At 42.3% G+C, this 14,359-nt stretch overlaps 1 protein-coding gene across 7 annotated transcripts in view; it reads right to left on the bottom strand.

The window, feature by feature from the left end:
- shank1 (SH3 and multiple ankyrin repeat domains 1) overlaps window positions 1–14,359 on the bottom strand; it is a 131,603-nt gene that overhangs the window by 80,660 nt on the left and 36,584 nt on the right. For all 7 annotated transcript variants that reach the window (XR_009999731.1, XR_009999730.1, XM_062957582.1 and 4 more), the window contains exon 3: window positions 1,051–1,254. Coding sequence is in view for 5 of the 7 variants with exons in the window: in XM_062957582.1 (XP_062813652.1) it covers window positions 1,051–1,254 (204 nt within the window). In the remaining 2 variants the exon portion in view is untranslated. The remainder of the gene's footprint in view (window positions 1–1,050; window positions 1,255–14,359) is intronic.

The raw sequence follows: 14,359 nt of genomic DNA, 5'->3' as shown, positions 1-14,359 counted from the left end.
GAGACAAGATGTGTCTGGCCCCTCCCTTCATCACAGATATAACTCCTATAGATCAGAAGGAAGAATGTCATCTCACATATTCATATGATTCAGTACCACCTACTCTTCAAGAAGTGCCTCAAGACATAGCTATTTTCTGAGACCTCCTCTAATTTGCTGAATCTGTCGCTCTCCTTCTGCTGCCTTCCCTTCCCCCCATCCTCCACCTTCTTTGCCTCCAGTGTCTGTTTACTTAGATCGCAAGCCTGTGGGCAAGGTTTCATCACAGCTAATCTTGTGTTTTATATTGTGCAGTGTAAACATATTAAGTCGGATTTTGAGGAAGCAAATTATTGCTAACCTAAGTCCCACTGAGTTCAGTGGGACCCAAGCATGACTAATGTCTAGACCAAACACACTATGGGTAATATCCAACAGTGTCTTTGTACTTCTGCAAGGATGGGGAATGTGTGACCTTCATAAGCTGCTGGACTGTAGCTCCCATCAGCCCACATCATCCCAGGACAATGGGTGCTGAAGTTGATCAAGATCTCATTCTCCTACCAAGCACTAAGGCAAAGGTTTTCCCCTGACATGAAGTCTAGTCGTGTCTGACTCTGGGGGTTGGTGCTCATCTCCATTTCTAAGTCGAAGTGTTGTCCGTAGACACCTCCAAGGTCATGTGGCCAGCATTGACTCCCTGGAGCACCGTTACCTTTCTGCCAGAGCAGTACCTATTGATCTACTCACATTTGCATGTTTTTGAACTGCTAGGTTGGCAGAAGCTGGGGCTAACAGCAGGAGCTCACCCCACTCCCTGGATTTGAACTGCCGATCTTTCAGTCAGCAAGTTCAGCAGCTCAGCGGTTTACCCAATGTGCCATTGGGGGCTCCTTTATTCTGTTTGCATGAGATATGAGAGTTCTGCTGATCCTGGTACACTCTGAGGCACATCCCATAATGTTCCAGGAGGTGCCCCAAGGAACTGGCAGATACAGTGAGAAGGCCTGGAGAACTAATATAAATCATTCAGAGATCTATTTGTAGATGCAATTCTACCTTCCGACCTACCTCCAAGTACGGCACTCCCTTCTCAAAACTTTGTGGATATTCACGCAAGAGGCGCTCTTCATCCAGGAATTTGGCATCCCGTCCATTGGTGGCTGGCTGGAAGAGCCCATAGTTCAGCACGTCCTTGAGGCTTTCATTGAGAGTGCAAAGAATTTGTTGCTTTGCCACCCAAATGGCTGCATCAGGGTTGAAACGCAGGCATTTCTAAAATGGGACCAAGACAGCGCAGGAATGGGGAGAACAAAAGGAATGCATTACAAAAGCACAACGCAGCATCCTTTCAGAGATTGCTCTAATACAGAGGCCTTTTAAAAAAAGATAAAATGTATTTCTATGTATCTTTCAACAGACAATATGGCAGTGCGACAATTTCTTGATGTTAATTCCATTGTTATTCCAACAACAATTCTGTGAAGGCTGGCCAACTCCAAATATCACCACCCCACCTCTAATTCACATATAGAAGTCAACTGGGTTTAAAATCAAATCTTCTTTTGCCATTAGTAATGGACCAGTGTCATTCACGACATCAAGGATAGGAGGTTAGATTGGGGTAGCAAGCCAGGACACAGGGTTGCCAGCCTGAAAACTAGAAAGGGCTCCTATACTTTTAATGGTTGTGTGGAGGAAATTTCATCAGGCGCTGCTTATCACACCACTAGATAACAAGCAATACCTGCTGAAATTGTCTTTTCTATACACCAGGACATGAACATTAACTTCCAATGGGGGCTGGAGAAGTCTTCTTTGGGGTCCTCAAGGCCATATGTAGCTTGCAAATTGTATTTTGTTGACAATTGCGTTAAAGCAGAGTTTCTCAAACTATGCTCCTCCTGATGTTGTGGACTTCAGCTCCCACAGTTCCTAACGGCTGGTAAACTGGCTGGAATTTCTGGGAGCTGAAGTCCAAAACATCGGGATTAGCAGGGTTTGAGAAAACTGCAATAAAGAAACAGAATCCTTCTCTGGTGTTCACTTTGGCAACCCCATGTAATATAAACACCTCACTTCGCTAAGGCTGCATCTACACTGTAGAATTAATGCAGTTTACCACCATTTTAACTGTCATGACTAATTGCAATGGAATCCTGGGAGCTGCAATTTTACAAGATCTTAATCTTTCCTGCCAAAAAGTGATGGTGTCTCACCAAACTACAATCCCCGTGATAGAGCCCCCAGTGACGCAATGGGTTAAACTCTTGCGTCGGCAAGACTGCTGACCAAAAGGTCAGCGGTTCCAAACCTGGGGAGCTTCCATCTGTCAGCTCCAGCTTCCCATGTATGACACGAGAGACGCCTTCCACAGGATGGTAAAACATCCAGGCATCCTCTGGACAATGTCCTTGCAGACGGCCAATTCTCTCAAATTGCATTTACATTAAAGATTAACCCATTTGCAGAAGAAAAGTCCATAGTACTAGAAAAAAATGGCCAAGAGCGCAGCAGCTGTTGCCCTTCAACATAAGTGTATAGTCTCCCTTGGAGATACGAACAGAGTTGGAGTATTTGGAAAGAAGCTTGGCACAATCACAGATGTTGATGCAACCCCAGATGTTTACACTGAACAATCAGACCTGCTAATTGATCACCCAGCTTTTCATTTCCCCAAATGAACTATGGCAATGAACTGCTTGCAATGGGTTTCTTTGTCTGCCCAGGGTTAAGAGTGGGCCAACCCTGCATTAAACCGAGTAATTCGCTCAGGTCACTTAATTTAATGGCTAAGTGGGATTTGAACTTGGGTTTCCCTAGTCTAATCTCACAATTTTGCCATGACGGCACCTTGCCTTCTATGATACAGCATCTAATATTAGCACCGGTTTACCCTTTCCAGCACTTCTGTTCTCTTCAGTTCCTCAAATACTTTTTTAGGCTGCTATTTATCCCAGTCAATCACACTGGGTGATAGGTATTATGAAACATGCACTACAGCTGCCTTCCAGGGATAGGAAGTTTAAGAAATCCTACACTATTCACTAAAATTATCTTTTATTATTAGTAGAAGTTAGCCTTTTCTGTTTAATCCTCCATTAATATAACCAAAAAGACCTTAAAGCAGAAACAAGTAAACTCTTAATTTCATTAAAACTGGACTCACACAATCAACAAACTAAAAATTTGAGATAACTGATGTATGAATTTATCTACACAGGATCTTGCTCACAGCCAGAAATTTACTGATGAGAAAACTTCAAAACAATGTGAGGTAAAGTAGAGATCATTTATGTTTTAAGGTACAGGTAGAGCATCCCTTACCTGGAATTCTAAAATATGAAATACTCCGAAATCCGAAATTAACCAAATGGGTGGCTGAAATAGGAACACCTTTGCTTTCCGATGGTTCAAAAAACAGAAAATTCACTTCATGCAAAAAATCACTTTAAATGTTGTATACAATTACAGGCTATGTATAAGATAAAGATTTTCTCCTGACATTAAGTCTAGTTATATCCAACTTTAGGGGTTGGTGCTCATTTCGATTTCTAAGCCGAAGAGCTGGCGTCGTCCATAGATTGTTTCCAAGGTCATGTGGCCAGCATGATTACATGCAGTGCCGTTACCTTCTCACCGGAGCCGTATCTATTGATCTACTCACATTTGCATGCTTTCAAACTGCTAGGTTGGCAGAAGCTGGGGCTAACAGCGGGAGCTCAGCCCGCTTCCCGGATTCAAACCACCAATCTTTCTGTCAGCAAATTCAGCAGCTCAGTGATTTAATTCGTTATGCCACTGGGGGCTCCTCAGGCTATGTGTACAAGGTATATAGGAAACCTAAATTAATTTCATGTTTAGACTTGAGTCCCATATCTTATTAGGTACATTTGTACAAGCACCAGTGTTCCAAAATCCAAAGAGCTTTGTAGTTTTAATTGTACTTTAATTGTTTTTAATTACAGTTTAATTTTTATGCTTTGTCACACAAAACATTTACGGTATTTTTTTGTTAAAAAATTATATTCATATTTCCATACATTTGCTCTGCTTTTAATTTATATGGTGTCATGTTTGCTGTTAAGCTGCATTGGGAGAAAATAAAATAAATAAAGAATAAAACAAAGTAAATAAATAAAGAAGTAATTCCTAAAATAAATAAATAAATATATGAAACCCCAAACACTTCTGATCCCAAGCATTTTGGATAACGGATAGGTAAAGGTAAAGGTTTTCCCCTGACATTAAGTCCAGTCGTGTCCGACTCTGGGGGTTAGTGTTCATTTCCATTTCTAAGCCGAAGAGCCAGCATTGTCCGTAGATACCTCCAAGGTCATGTGGCTGGCATGGCTGCATGGAGCGCCGTTACCTTCCCACAGGAGCTGTACTTATTGATCTACTCACATTTGCATGTTTTGGAACTGCTAGGTTGGCAGAAGCTGGGGCTAACAGCAGGTGCTCACTCCGCTCCCCGAATTCGAACCTGTGGCCTTTTTGTCTGCAAGTTCAGCAGCTCAGCGCTTTAAGATGCTGCGTCACCGGGGGCAGAGATACCCAATCTGTATTTACCAATATTGAATATCGGTATTATACAATGTTAATGCCTACTCTTTTAGGTTATTTCAGTATTTTCACACACCATAGGAAGTTTACCTCTTGCGGAACATTTTCTGTAGACTACAGCCTTCATATTTTCCCTCATATCTCTGTAAATGAAAAGGACAAGGATCTGCTTTTGTATTTTTAATTGAAAGCCGCAACACAGGCAAGGAGTCTGCCGTTTCCTCGAGGGAGCAAAGCCCCCGAAGGCCTCCTGCAGCGATGGCCTGGAGCAACCCTTGTTTTTGAGCAATTCTTTTAATGCAGAAATTCTAACAAAACCTGAGACAAACTAGAGTTATAAAGGCTGAGCGGCTGAGGAATTCAGCATCCACCTTTAAAATGAACTAGATAGTGGCTTGTGAGGGGGAGGAGACGTCTGTGTCCTGTGCTGCAGTGGGTAATTTTAGATTCTGGACAGAATGGTCTTATGAGGGGGAGAGGGACATAGATTGGTTTTTGAAGCTGCAATGTCTATGGCTGCACATATTTTAACATGTGGGTACATCAGGCATGCTGTGTTTGTGGCCCTATCTTCCTATTTTGTTCAGTGTGACCCTGGATATGTGTCCCAAACTCCTAAAACAATAAAATCAGTCCACCACCTATAACTCTTGTATCTTTTCTTTACTCAAGACCCTAACCAATTGTCACCTCAGGCGGCCAATTTATGGTGTAATGAGAAAGCAATAAAGTGGTTTTTTAAAGCTGTTGTTGTATTGTTATTTATAGAGATGGAAAGAGCAGTGCGTGTGGGATTTCTTTCTTCAAATACCAAAATAATTCAGTAATGTGCCTCAACCTGGGAAACTGGAGAAGGCTCCATTACCTCTAATGGATGTATAGAGGTGGGAATTTCAGCAGGTGTTGCTTATTACCTGATTGCATGACAAGCAACAGCTGCTGAAATTTCTGATTCTACACAGGCATTAAAGCTATATGAACTCTCTTAGGGTGTACCTACATCAGAAACCTACACGGCCATCTGTCGGGGGTGCTTTGAATGCAGCTTTCCTGCTTCTTGGCAGAGGGTTGCAAGAGGTCTCTTCCAACTATGATTCTATGATTCTACACTGTACTATTAATGCAGTTTGACACCACTTTAACTGCCATGGCTCAATTATATGGAATCACTGGGGGGGGGGGGTAGTTTTACAAGGTCTTTCGCCTCCACTGACAAAGTGTGCTGGAGCCTCACCAAACTACAAATCCCAGAGCACCTCTTGCATGAAAAATTTGTTTCTAAGATCCATGGCAGAGTATAAAGATCTTATCAAAATTCAGTGCACTTTTGCTTTAAAAACAAATTTTGAATCTGTGCTACTGAATGACTTTTGGGCATAACTGATAGACAGAGCTGTCAGTAGCCAGAAAGATTATCTAAGCAATGCTCCCCTTTATGTTTACCTATCAATGTGAATCAGATTTTGCAGTATATGCTTATACAAAAAAAAAATTCAAGGGTAAGTTGGATGCTGCTCTTGCCCATAAAGCTCAATTTCAGAATTATTTTAAGTACAAAAAGAAAACCATTTCATTCATCACTCTAGGTCTAGATCCAGGGAAGTCATGCTCCCCCTCTATTCTGCCTTGGTCAGACCACACCTGGAATACTGTGTCCAATTCTGGGCACTGCAATTTAAGGGAGATGTTGAGAAGCTGGAATGTGTCCAGAGGAGGGCAATTCAAATAATCAAGAGTCTGGAGGACAAGCCCTGTGAGGAGCGGCTAAAAGAGCTGGCCATATTTAGCCTGCAGAAGAGAAGGCTGAGAGGAGACATGATGAGGGCCATGTATAAATATGTGAGAGGAAGTCATAGGGAGGAGGGAGCAAACTTGTTTTCTGCTGCCCTGGAGACTAGAACGGAGAGCAACGGCTTAAAAATACAGTAAAGGAGATTCCACCTGAGCATTAGGAAGAACTTCCTCACTGTGAGAGCTGTTCAGCAGTGGAACTCCCTACCCAGGAGTGCGGCGGAGGATCCTGCTTTGGAGGCTTTTAGGCAGAGGCTGAATGGCCATCTGTCCGGAGTACTTTGAATGCAATTTTCCTGCTTTTTGGCAGGTGGTTGAACTGGATGGACCATAAGGTCTCTTCCAATTCTATGATTCTATAGCTTCAATAATTTGATGTACCAAAATAAATGTTGATGGTTACATTCAAAGTGTTTTCTCTTTATTTCTGAACCAACTACATTATACAAAATGCTCAGGCAATAGGAATAGATGAAAGAAGGAAGCATTTTGTGGGTTCACAGTTTTTATATTGGAGACAAAGCCCAAGTCTAAACATGATACTTATTTATGTTTCACGTATACTGTATACACATAACCTGAAGGTAGTTTCATAAAGGTTACTTTAATACAGTAGAGTCTCACTTATCCAACACTCGCTTATCCAACGTTTTGGATTATCCAACGCCTTTTTGTAGTCAATGTTTTCAATAAATCGTGATATTTTGGTGCTAAATTCGTAAATACAGTAATTACTACATAGCTTTACTGCGAATTGAACTACTTTTTCTGTCAAATTTGTTGTAAAACGTGATGTTTTGGTGCTTAATTTGTAAAATCATAACCTATTTTGATGTTTAATAGGCTTTTCCTTAATCTCTCCTTATTATCCAATATATTCGCTTATCCAACGTTCTGCCGGCCCATTTACGTTGGATAAGTGAGACTCTACTGTATTTCTGCAATGACGTTTGTGCATACTGAACCATCATAAAGCAAAAGTGTCACTGTCATTGGTCAATATTGCATTTTGGAGTATTTTGGATTTCAGATATCCACAATAGGGATCCTCAAGTTGTACTGGATTATGAGAAGATGTTTATCATATTTTGCATGGTTTTAAAGCAAAACTTAAAATTTAAAAACAGGGAAAACTCTGGATAGGGACCCAAAAGTGGAGCTTGTGTCTTACAATCTACATTCTTTCCAACTCTGCTCTAGATATACACTTCTCTAAGTCATCGTGACCTGCTGCTACTGAGCACCTGGACCTGTCACTTCTCTCCATCAGTTAAATACTGGGCTGTCACAATGGTTTGGTTTATTTGAGTTACATAATGTAGGCCACCTCTATATGGAAATATTTTCTGGTCTCAGGCATGCACAGCTACACTGACCATTTAATGCAGTTTAAAGCCAGTATTGAAGATTGTGGAATTGCTGTGAAGATAATTACATAGGAAATCCTGGAACCAGTTTGAGGACCAGATGGTGATTTGCACAAACCATTTAGCACCGATTCACATTAAGAGCTTTCTTTCATACACTTTTGTCTAGCCACCATAGTTTGGAGCCAGTTTCTTACTACGTGCCCTTTACACAGGCCCTAAAATGAGAACGTTACCAGGTTAAAAGAGGGGTGGCTAAATGATACTAGCTCTAAATCTTCACTGATTAGGAGTAACAGATTAAAAATACGTGTTAAAAGGTCCACTTAAATCCTGATTTCAGCCAAAAAATGTGCATATTCGCATCATTATATACTCCTGCAGTCATGCAAAACACGTGTTTTCCTTCCCTTCCCCTGTGTAGACTGCTCCCATACACGTGTGCTTTAAAAAAGTCCAAAACAGCTGATCAGCTGATCCGGCTGCCAAGCAGACACACTGGTGGCTCAAGGGAAGCACACTGAACTCACTGAAACTCTTAAACTTTATAATCTTAAACAGAGGTTGAATTAAACATTGGGGAAAGAGAGATCCCGCAGAAGATTTTTTAATTCCCTCAGTTACGTACTGGGCCTCACATATACACATGTGAATCAGCTTACATTTATATTAAGATAATTGTATGTATGTCTATACAGTGCATAACAGAGTGAAATTGTTTTTTTAAAAACTTTCCTCCAGACGTCTCCTGTTTGCCCTCCATCTTGTTCTGATACAGAGGAAGCCTGTAAGGATGGTGGGGGATCCAATCCCGGGACTAACAGTTCTGTGTGGTGACCTGCAATCAGGTTCCGGGATTTTTTACTCCCCATTTTAAATCCAGATTTTGGCTTTGTCTGTAAGTGCCCTGTATTAAATGGTCAGTGAAGATGGGGCCTTAGCAACCTGCATGAGAAAGAACAGCTACTACATGTGCCCATTATCTACTCACCGCATAAACCAGAGGGAGGTAATTACAAGTCATGTGCCGCTCATGAGGGAATCAGTGAAATAAAAATGTAAAAGCAGTCGTTGGGAGATGCATTAAACCAAGAATAGAGGAATCTTCCCATATGTACAGTAGAGTCTCATTTATCCAAGACTTGCTTATCCAAGGTTCTGGGTTATCCAATGCATTTTTGTAGTCAATGTTTTCAATATATTGTGATATTTTGGTGCTAAATTCGTAAATACAATAATTATAACATAACATTACTGCGTATTGAATTAGTTTTTCTGTCAAACTTGTTGTATAACATGATGTTTTGGTGCTTAATTTGTAAAATCATAACCTAATTTGATGTTTAATAGGCTTTTCCTTAATCCCTCCTTATTATCCAAGATATTCGCTTATCCAAGGTTCTGCCGGCCCGTTTAGCTTGGATAAGTGAGACTCTACTGTATGTAGGCACAGAAAATGCATTTTGAGGATTTGGAAGTACAAGATTGTAATGGAAAGCAGGAACAACTTGATAGCAGAGCAAGGTATATTTGAACAAAAAGGAATATAGGTGCCAGATCCTAACTCACTATGGAACACTAAGGGCACTTCCAAACAGAAACAAAATCCGTGACAAAGCAGGTTTTAAAAACCTGCACCAAACCCCCCCCCCCCCCCGATTTTTCCTGGGGCGCGGGGTGTGTGTGTCTCTACATGCTCCTTGTATGAGGAGGAAAGTTATGACAGCCAGGTAAGTTTATTTTTAGGGGTAAATGCGGGGCTTTGGGGGGAGGGGATAGGTGTCATCCTGCTCCTCCAGGCTTTTGGAACCCCAAAAGAAGCAAGATGACAATGGGGACTCACCCCTGAGTAGTCCCAGGACTACCTGGGAGTGAGTCCCCACAGGCCCAATACCCCATTACATTCGGGCCTTTCAGAAAGGCCTGAATCTAATGGGGTATCTAATTAATTCAGAACAAATCAGGGAAAGTCAGAAAGAATGAGGCCAAAACCCAGCAAGGTGTCTGGAGAACTCTTGGGGAGACATAGGGCCCATCCAGACAGTCCCAAAAACTGGGACCTGTCTCGGTTTTACCAAAGGTGATGCCTCTGGAAAAATGGAGACAGGTCCTGTTTTTTGGGCCTGTCTGAATGGGCCCATGTCTCCCCAAGAGTTCTCCAGACACCTTGCTGGGCTTTGGCTGCTTTCTTTCCGACTTTCCTAGCAATCGCTTCCTCCTCTCCTCACCCCACAGACTTCCAGGGTCAGATGGGGGTGTGTGAGGATGAGGAAGGGACAACCAGCCAAGCACATGCTGTCAGCTCCATCCCTGTTTCCATGGCCACGGCAATTTGTGATCTCTAGCAACCGTTTCCATGGTTGCCCCTGTGAACAGACACAGGACCCAAAATGCAAGGGGTGGGGGGTGTAGTGAATTTAAAGAAGCAGGAAACTCTTTTGGTAGGGGGAGACCAAGGAGAGACATGAGACATGTTGTCATCTCCTCCAAACTGATGCCGGACAACAAAGTTGAGGTTTATAATAACTTAATGTGGCATGTACATTCATGTTTTAAGCACTTCTTCCCACTCAACGCCAGGTACGCAGTGTTTGGGGGAGAGGAGAGAATTCTCATTCTATGCATATATTGGGGAAGGTGTCTGAAAAAACAAGATATGGGAGAGGAGAAATGAAGAAGAGATTTTGTATCAACTATCCACAAACAGGAGCACAGAAAGAGCGCATAGTTCTTTTGTACAATGGCTCAGCCAATTTTCTTTCACAGCTTTTTGATGGTAAAACTGTGGGGAGGGCTTGTCATTTACTCAGTTTTGTTCAGCACTTATGCTTTATAAACCACAGCTAGTACTGCTACTACTATTGGCAGCAACAGCACATCCTTTAGTGAGCTGATTCTTCCAGCTTTCTTGCAGTAGCCACTGATTGGCTAGGCACAATTGTTACCATTGTGAAGTCTCTTAACATTCCAGAGCAGATGCCCTGGTGCTTCAGGTGATACCATGAAACACACACTGAAGAAGACAAAAAAGAACCAAAATTCCCAAACAGACATAAATGTTCCTTCAGGGATGCCAGTTGGTGCAATGTCTTGGGACAACCAAAGGTCATATTTTATTGTGCCATCCTTTTCCAAGAGTTTGTGGTGTTCCTAATCACAAAAAGTCCACACTTTATGCATATTATTTACCTAAAAATACAAGTGTAATTCTTCAAGATGTGGTTGGAGGGGAAGCTAGTCAGGACGCACTGAATGCAACTTACATTTCAGGTTTATTTTAAAACCTGCGACTTCTTATCTATCTGATATGATTTAGCAGTGTACATCAGGAAAACATAGGTAAAGGTTTTCCCTTGACATTAAGTCTAGTTGTATTCAACTCTGGGTAGTGGTGCTCATCTCAATTTCTAAGCCAAAGAGCCAGCGTTGTCCATAAACACCTCCAAGGTCATGTAGCCAGCATGACTGCATAGAGTGCTCTTATTTTCCCGCCAGAGCAGCACCTATTGATCTACTCACATTTGCATGTTTTCAAACTGCTAGGTTGGCAGAAGCTTGGGCTAACAGTGGGAGCTCCCCCTGCTCCCCACATTCGAACTGCCGACCTTTCAGTCAGCAAGTTCAGCAGCTCAGTGGTTTAACCTGCTGCACAGAAAACATACCATATGCAAATTAAGATGACTTTAATGCATTAACAATAACATTATCCACTTTTAAAGAGTTTAAAAACAAAAATAATGCAAGTTTAGTTTTACTGTGAAGGCACACTGTCCTTCTCCAAGACTAGCATAATTTAGGGATAATGAATTGACATAATGCTGGCGATCACATCCTGTCAAATGTTCAGGAGTAGGGAACTGTCATAACCTGCTGTCAAAATGGTAATGTTAATGAAGCCAGGCAGACTTTGCTGGAAAGAGTATTACTTAAGGGGAGGAAACAACTGAAAAGTCTTCTCTTCTTTGCTGCCATCCTCGGAGGAGATAGTCAAAAGAAAGCCTCCAATACTGATCTTAAGCCATGGACAGATTTATGACAGCACAAGTATTCAGTTAAATGAGGTCCCAAGCCTTTTAAGAGACAGGGCCATCACTCCGAGATTTCATTTAGAGAAAGTGGCTGAACTGGCTGTTGAATTTTACTTTCAGTTATCCATTTTACCTGAGGCCAGCAGGCCAGCAAAGGGTTATATGATAGGCTGTATGGGACACACAGTTCTCCAATTGAAAGGAATGGCCAGGAGGCAGCTGTGCCACTAGACCAGTGGTTCTCAACCTGTAGGTCCCCAGGTGTTTTGGCCTACAACTCCCAGAAATCCCAGCCAGTTTATCAGCTGTTAGGAGTTCTGGAAGTTGAAGGCCAAAACATCTGGAGACCCACAGGTTGAGAACCACTGCACTAGACTCTACACCACCAAACATCTAAAACACAACGGCTTCACTCTGCCTAGTGTTCAAACTGGCCCTGTTTGCACTGGAGCATCCAATGTGATAGGGGCTGCCATGCACGCAGTGAGACTTTCTTTTCCCCATGTCAGGAGCGACTTGAGAAACTGCAAGTTGCTTCTGGTGAGAGAGAATTGGCTGTCTGCAAGGACGTTGCCCTGAGGATGCCTGGATATTTTCAATGTTATACCATCCTTGTGGGAGGCTTCTCTCATGTCCCCGCATGGAGCTGGAGCTGATAGAGGGAGCTCATCCACGCTCTCCCCGGTTTGGATTCGAACCGGCAATATTCAGGTAAGCAACCCAACCTTCAAGTCATCAGTCCTGCCGGCACAAGGGTTTAACTCACTGCGCCAGCGGGGACTTTTAGGTACTCAAAGAGGCCGCATGCAGCTATTCAAAAAGGTAAGTAGGGGGAAGGAGGGAGGTATACTTTGCCGAGATCTGCAGCTGGCTCTCCATATCAAAGGAATGCTGGATGAAAGGACCAGTACTGGTAGCAGTGTCTGTATATATGTGTTGCTGAGTGGCCTGGTTTTATTGCTAATGAAGGGAGAAAGGAATGAATTCCATTTAGTGCTGAGCTAAGGATGAATCCAGTTCTGCATTAATTACCCCTCGAGGGACTGAGGTGGTGGTGCTGGGGTGGGGTGGAGCTCAGCTAAGGAGGAAAGCCCCATTTTCTTTTGTCCATTAGTGACAGCGTTCTCCCCTTCTCCGCCGCCTTTCATTCCCCTTGCGGCTCACACAGCATTTCACAAATGAGGATCCGGAGCCAAGGTCACTGAGTGCAAAGCACAACCCTGTCCGCAAACCTTACTGCATGTTAACTTGTCCCTTTCTCAATTAATATATGCTGTACAGTTGTAACAGTACCAGAGATGGGGAAAAAAGGAGGGAACGCGGCGCTATGTCCCAGGAAAGTTACCTGATGTCAGAAATAATTTATAATCTTCAAGACATATACATAAGCCAATGCTTGTCCACATTTTAGACCACTGGCCTACAACATCCTAAGTAAGCATGGCCACTGATAGGAAGGCAACTGTATTGTAATTAAACCTATGCTAATTTAATTCAAATGAAACACACAAGCTTTTCCATTTATCTCTGCTTCCATGCCTTTTCCTTTCCTACATTGTCACCCTTATGTTGAATTATATATTGTAAACCCCTCAGGACACAGTCATTTCTAGTTATTCCCGCTCTATTTTTCTATTCATTATTAATTTTTTATTTGTTCCCCCAACAGCGCAAAACATAGCCAATGTGGTAGTGGAAATGTACCCCCTGTTCCCATAAAATTGTCCACTCCTGCTCTGCAAAGTAAATGTTCCTATTGTAAGCTAAAGGTGGGGAAAGTGCAGACCACATTGGTCCCCAAGTCTGTATTTTTAAGCTTCCAAGAGCTCTCCAGTATCCTGCTTCCAAATTTTAAGGCATTTTCCGATATTTGTGTGTGCAGTTTCACTATGTTTTTAAGCTTTTTGAAACTGTACACTTCCAATGTACCTCCTGTACAAATCTGTGAAAATGATAATTTCTGTTGTTATTAATTGCCAACAAATTGGCTTCAATCTATGACAATTCAAGAGGCATCCAAGTCACCCTGTTATTAACAGTTATGTTCAGGTCTTGCAAACACAGGGCGGTGGGTTCCTTTATTGAGTAAATCCATCTATAATGCAGTCATGAGACCTTTCTACACTGCCATATAATCCAGATTGTCAAAGAATTATCTGCTTTGAACTGGATGATATGAGTCCACACCACCATATAATTGAGACCCCTTCTACACAGCTGAATAAAATTCCACATTATCTGCTTTGAACTGGGATATATGGCAGTGTGGACTCAGATATTCCAGTTTAAAGCAGATATTGTGGGTTATTCTGCCTTGATATTCTGGGTTCTATGGCTGTGTGGAAGGGCCCTGAGTTCAAAGCATACCATCTGGATTTTATATGACAGGGTAGAAGGCCCTTACTATCTTCCACTTTACCATGTCTAACTGACTATCATCTTTTGTAATGAGTCATGTCATTTCGTATAGTCAAAGTATATATCAATTTCTAGTGGAAACTGGTGGAAATTGGTCAGGACCTGAAAGTTTCTTCACCCTTAAATCTCATGACTCTTCCCGAGATTTACCTTTCTCCGACCCACTGATGACCCCACACCTTCCCATGCACTCTTTCCCCCACGTTCCAC

The sequence above is a fragment of the Anolis carolinensis genome, chromosome 6 (genome assembly GCF_035594765.1).
Source record: "Anolis carolinensis isolate JA03-04 chromosome 6, rAnoCar3.1.pri, whole genome shotgun sequence".
NCBI lineage: Eukaryota > Metazoa > Chordata > Lepidosauria > Squamata > Dactyloidae > Anolis > Anolis carolinensis.
The sequence above is the reverse complement of the archived record's forward strand: the minus strand, read 5'-3'. Positions and strand labels throughout refer to the sequence as shown.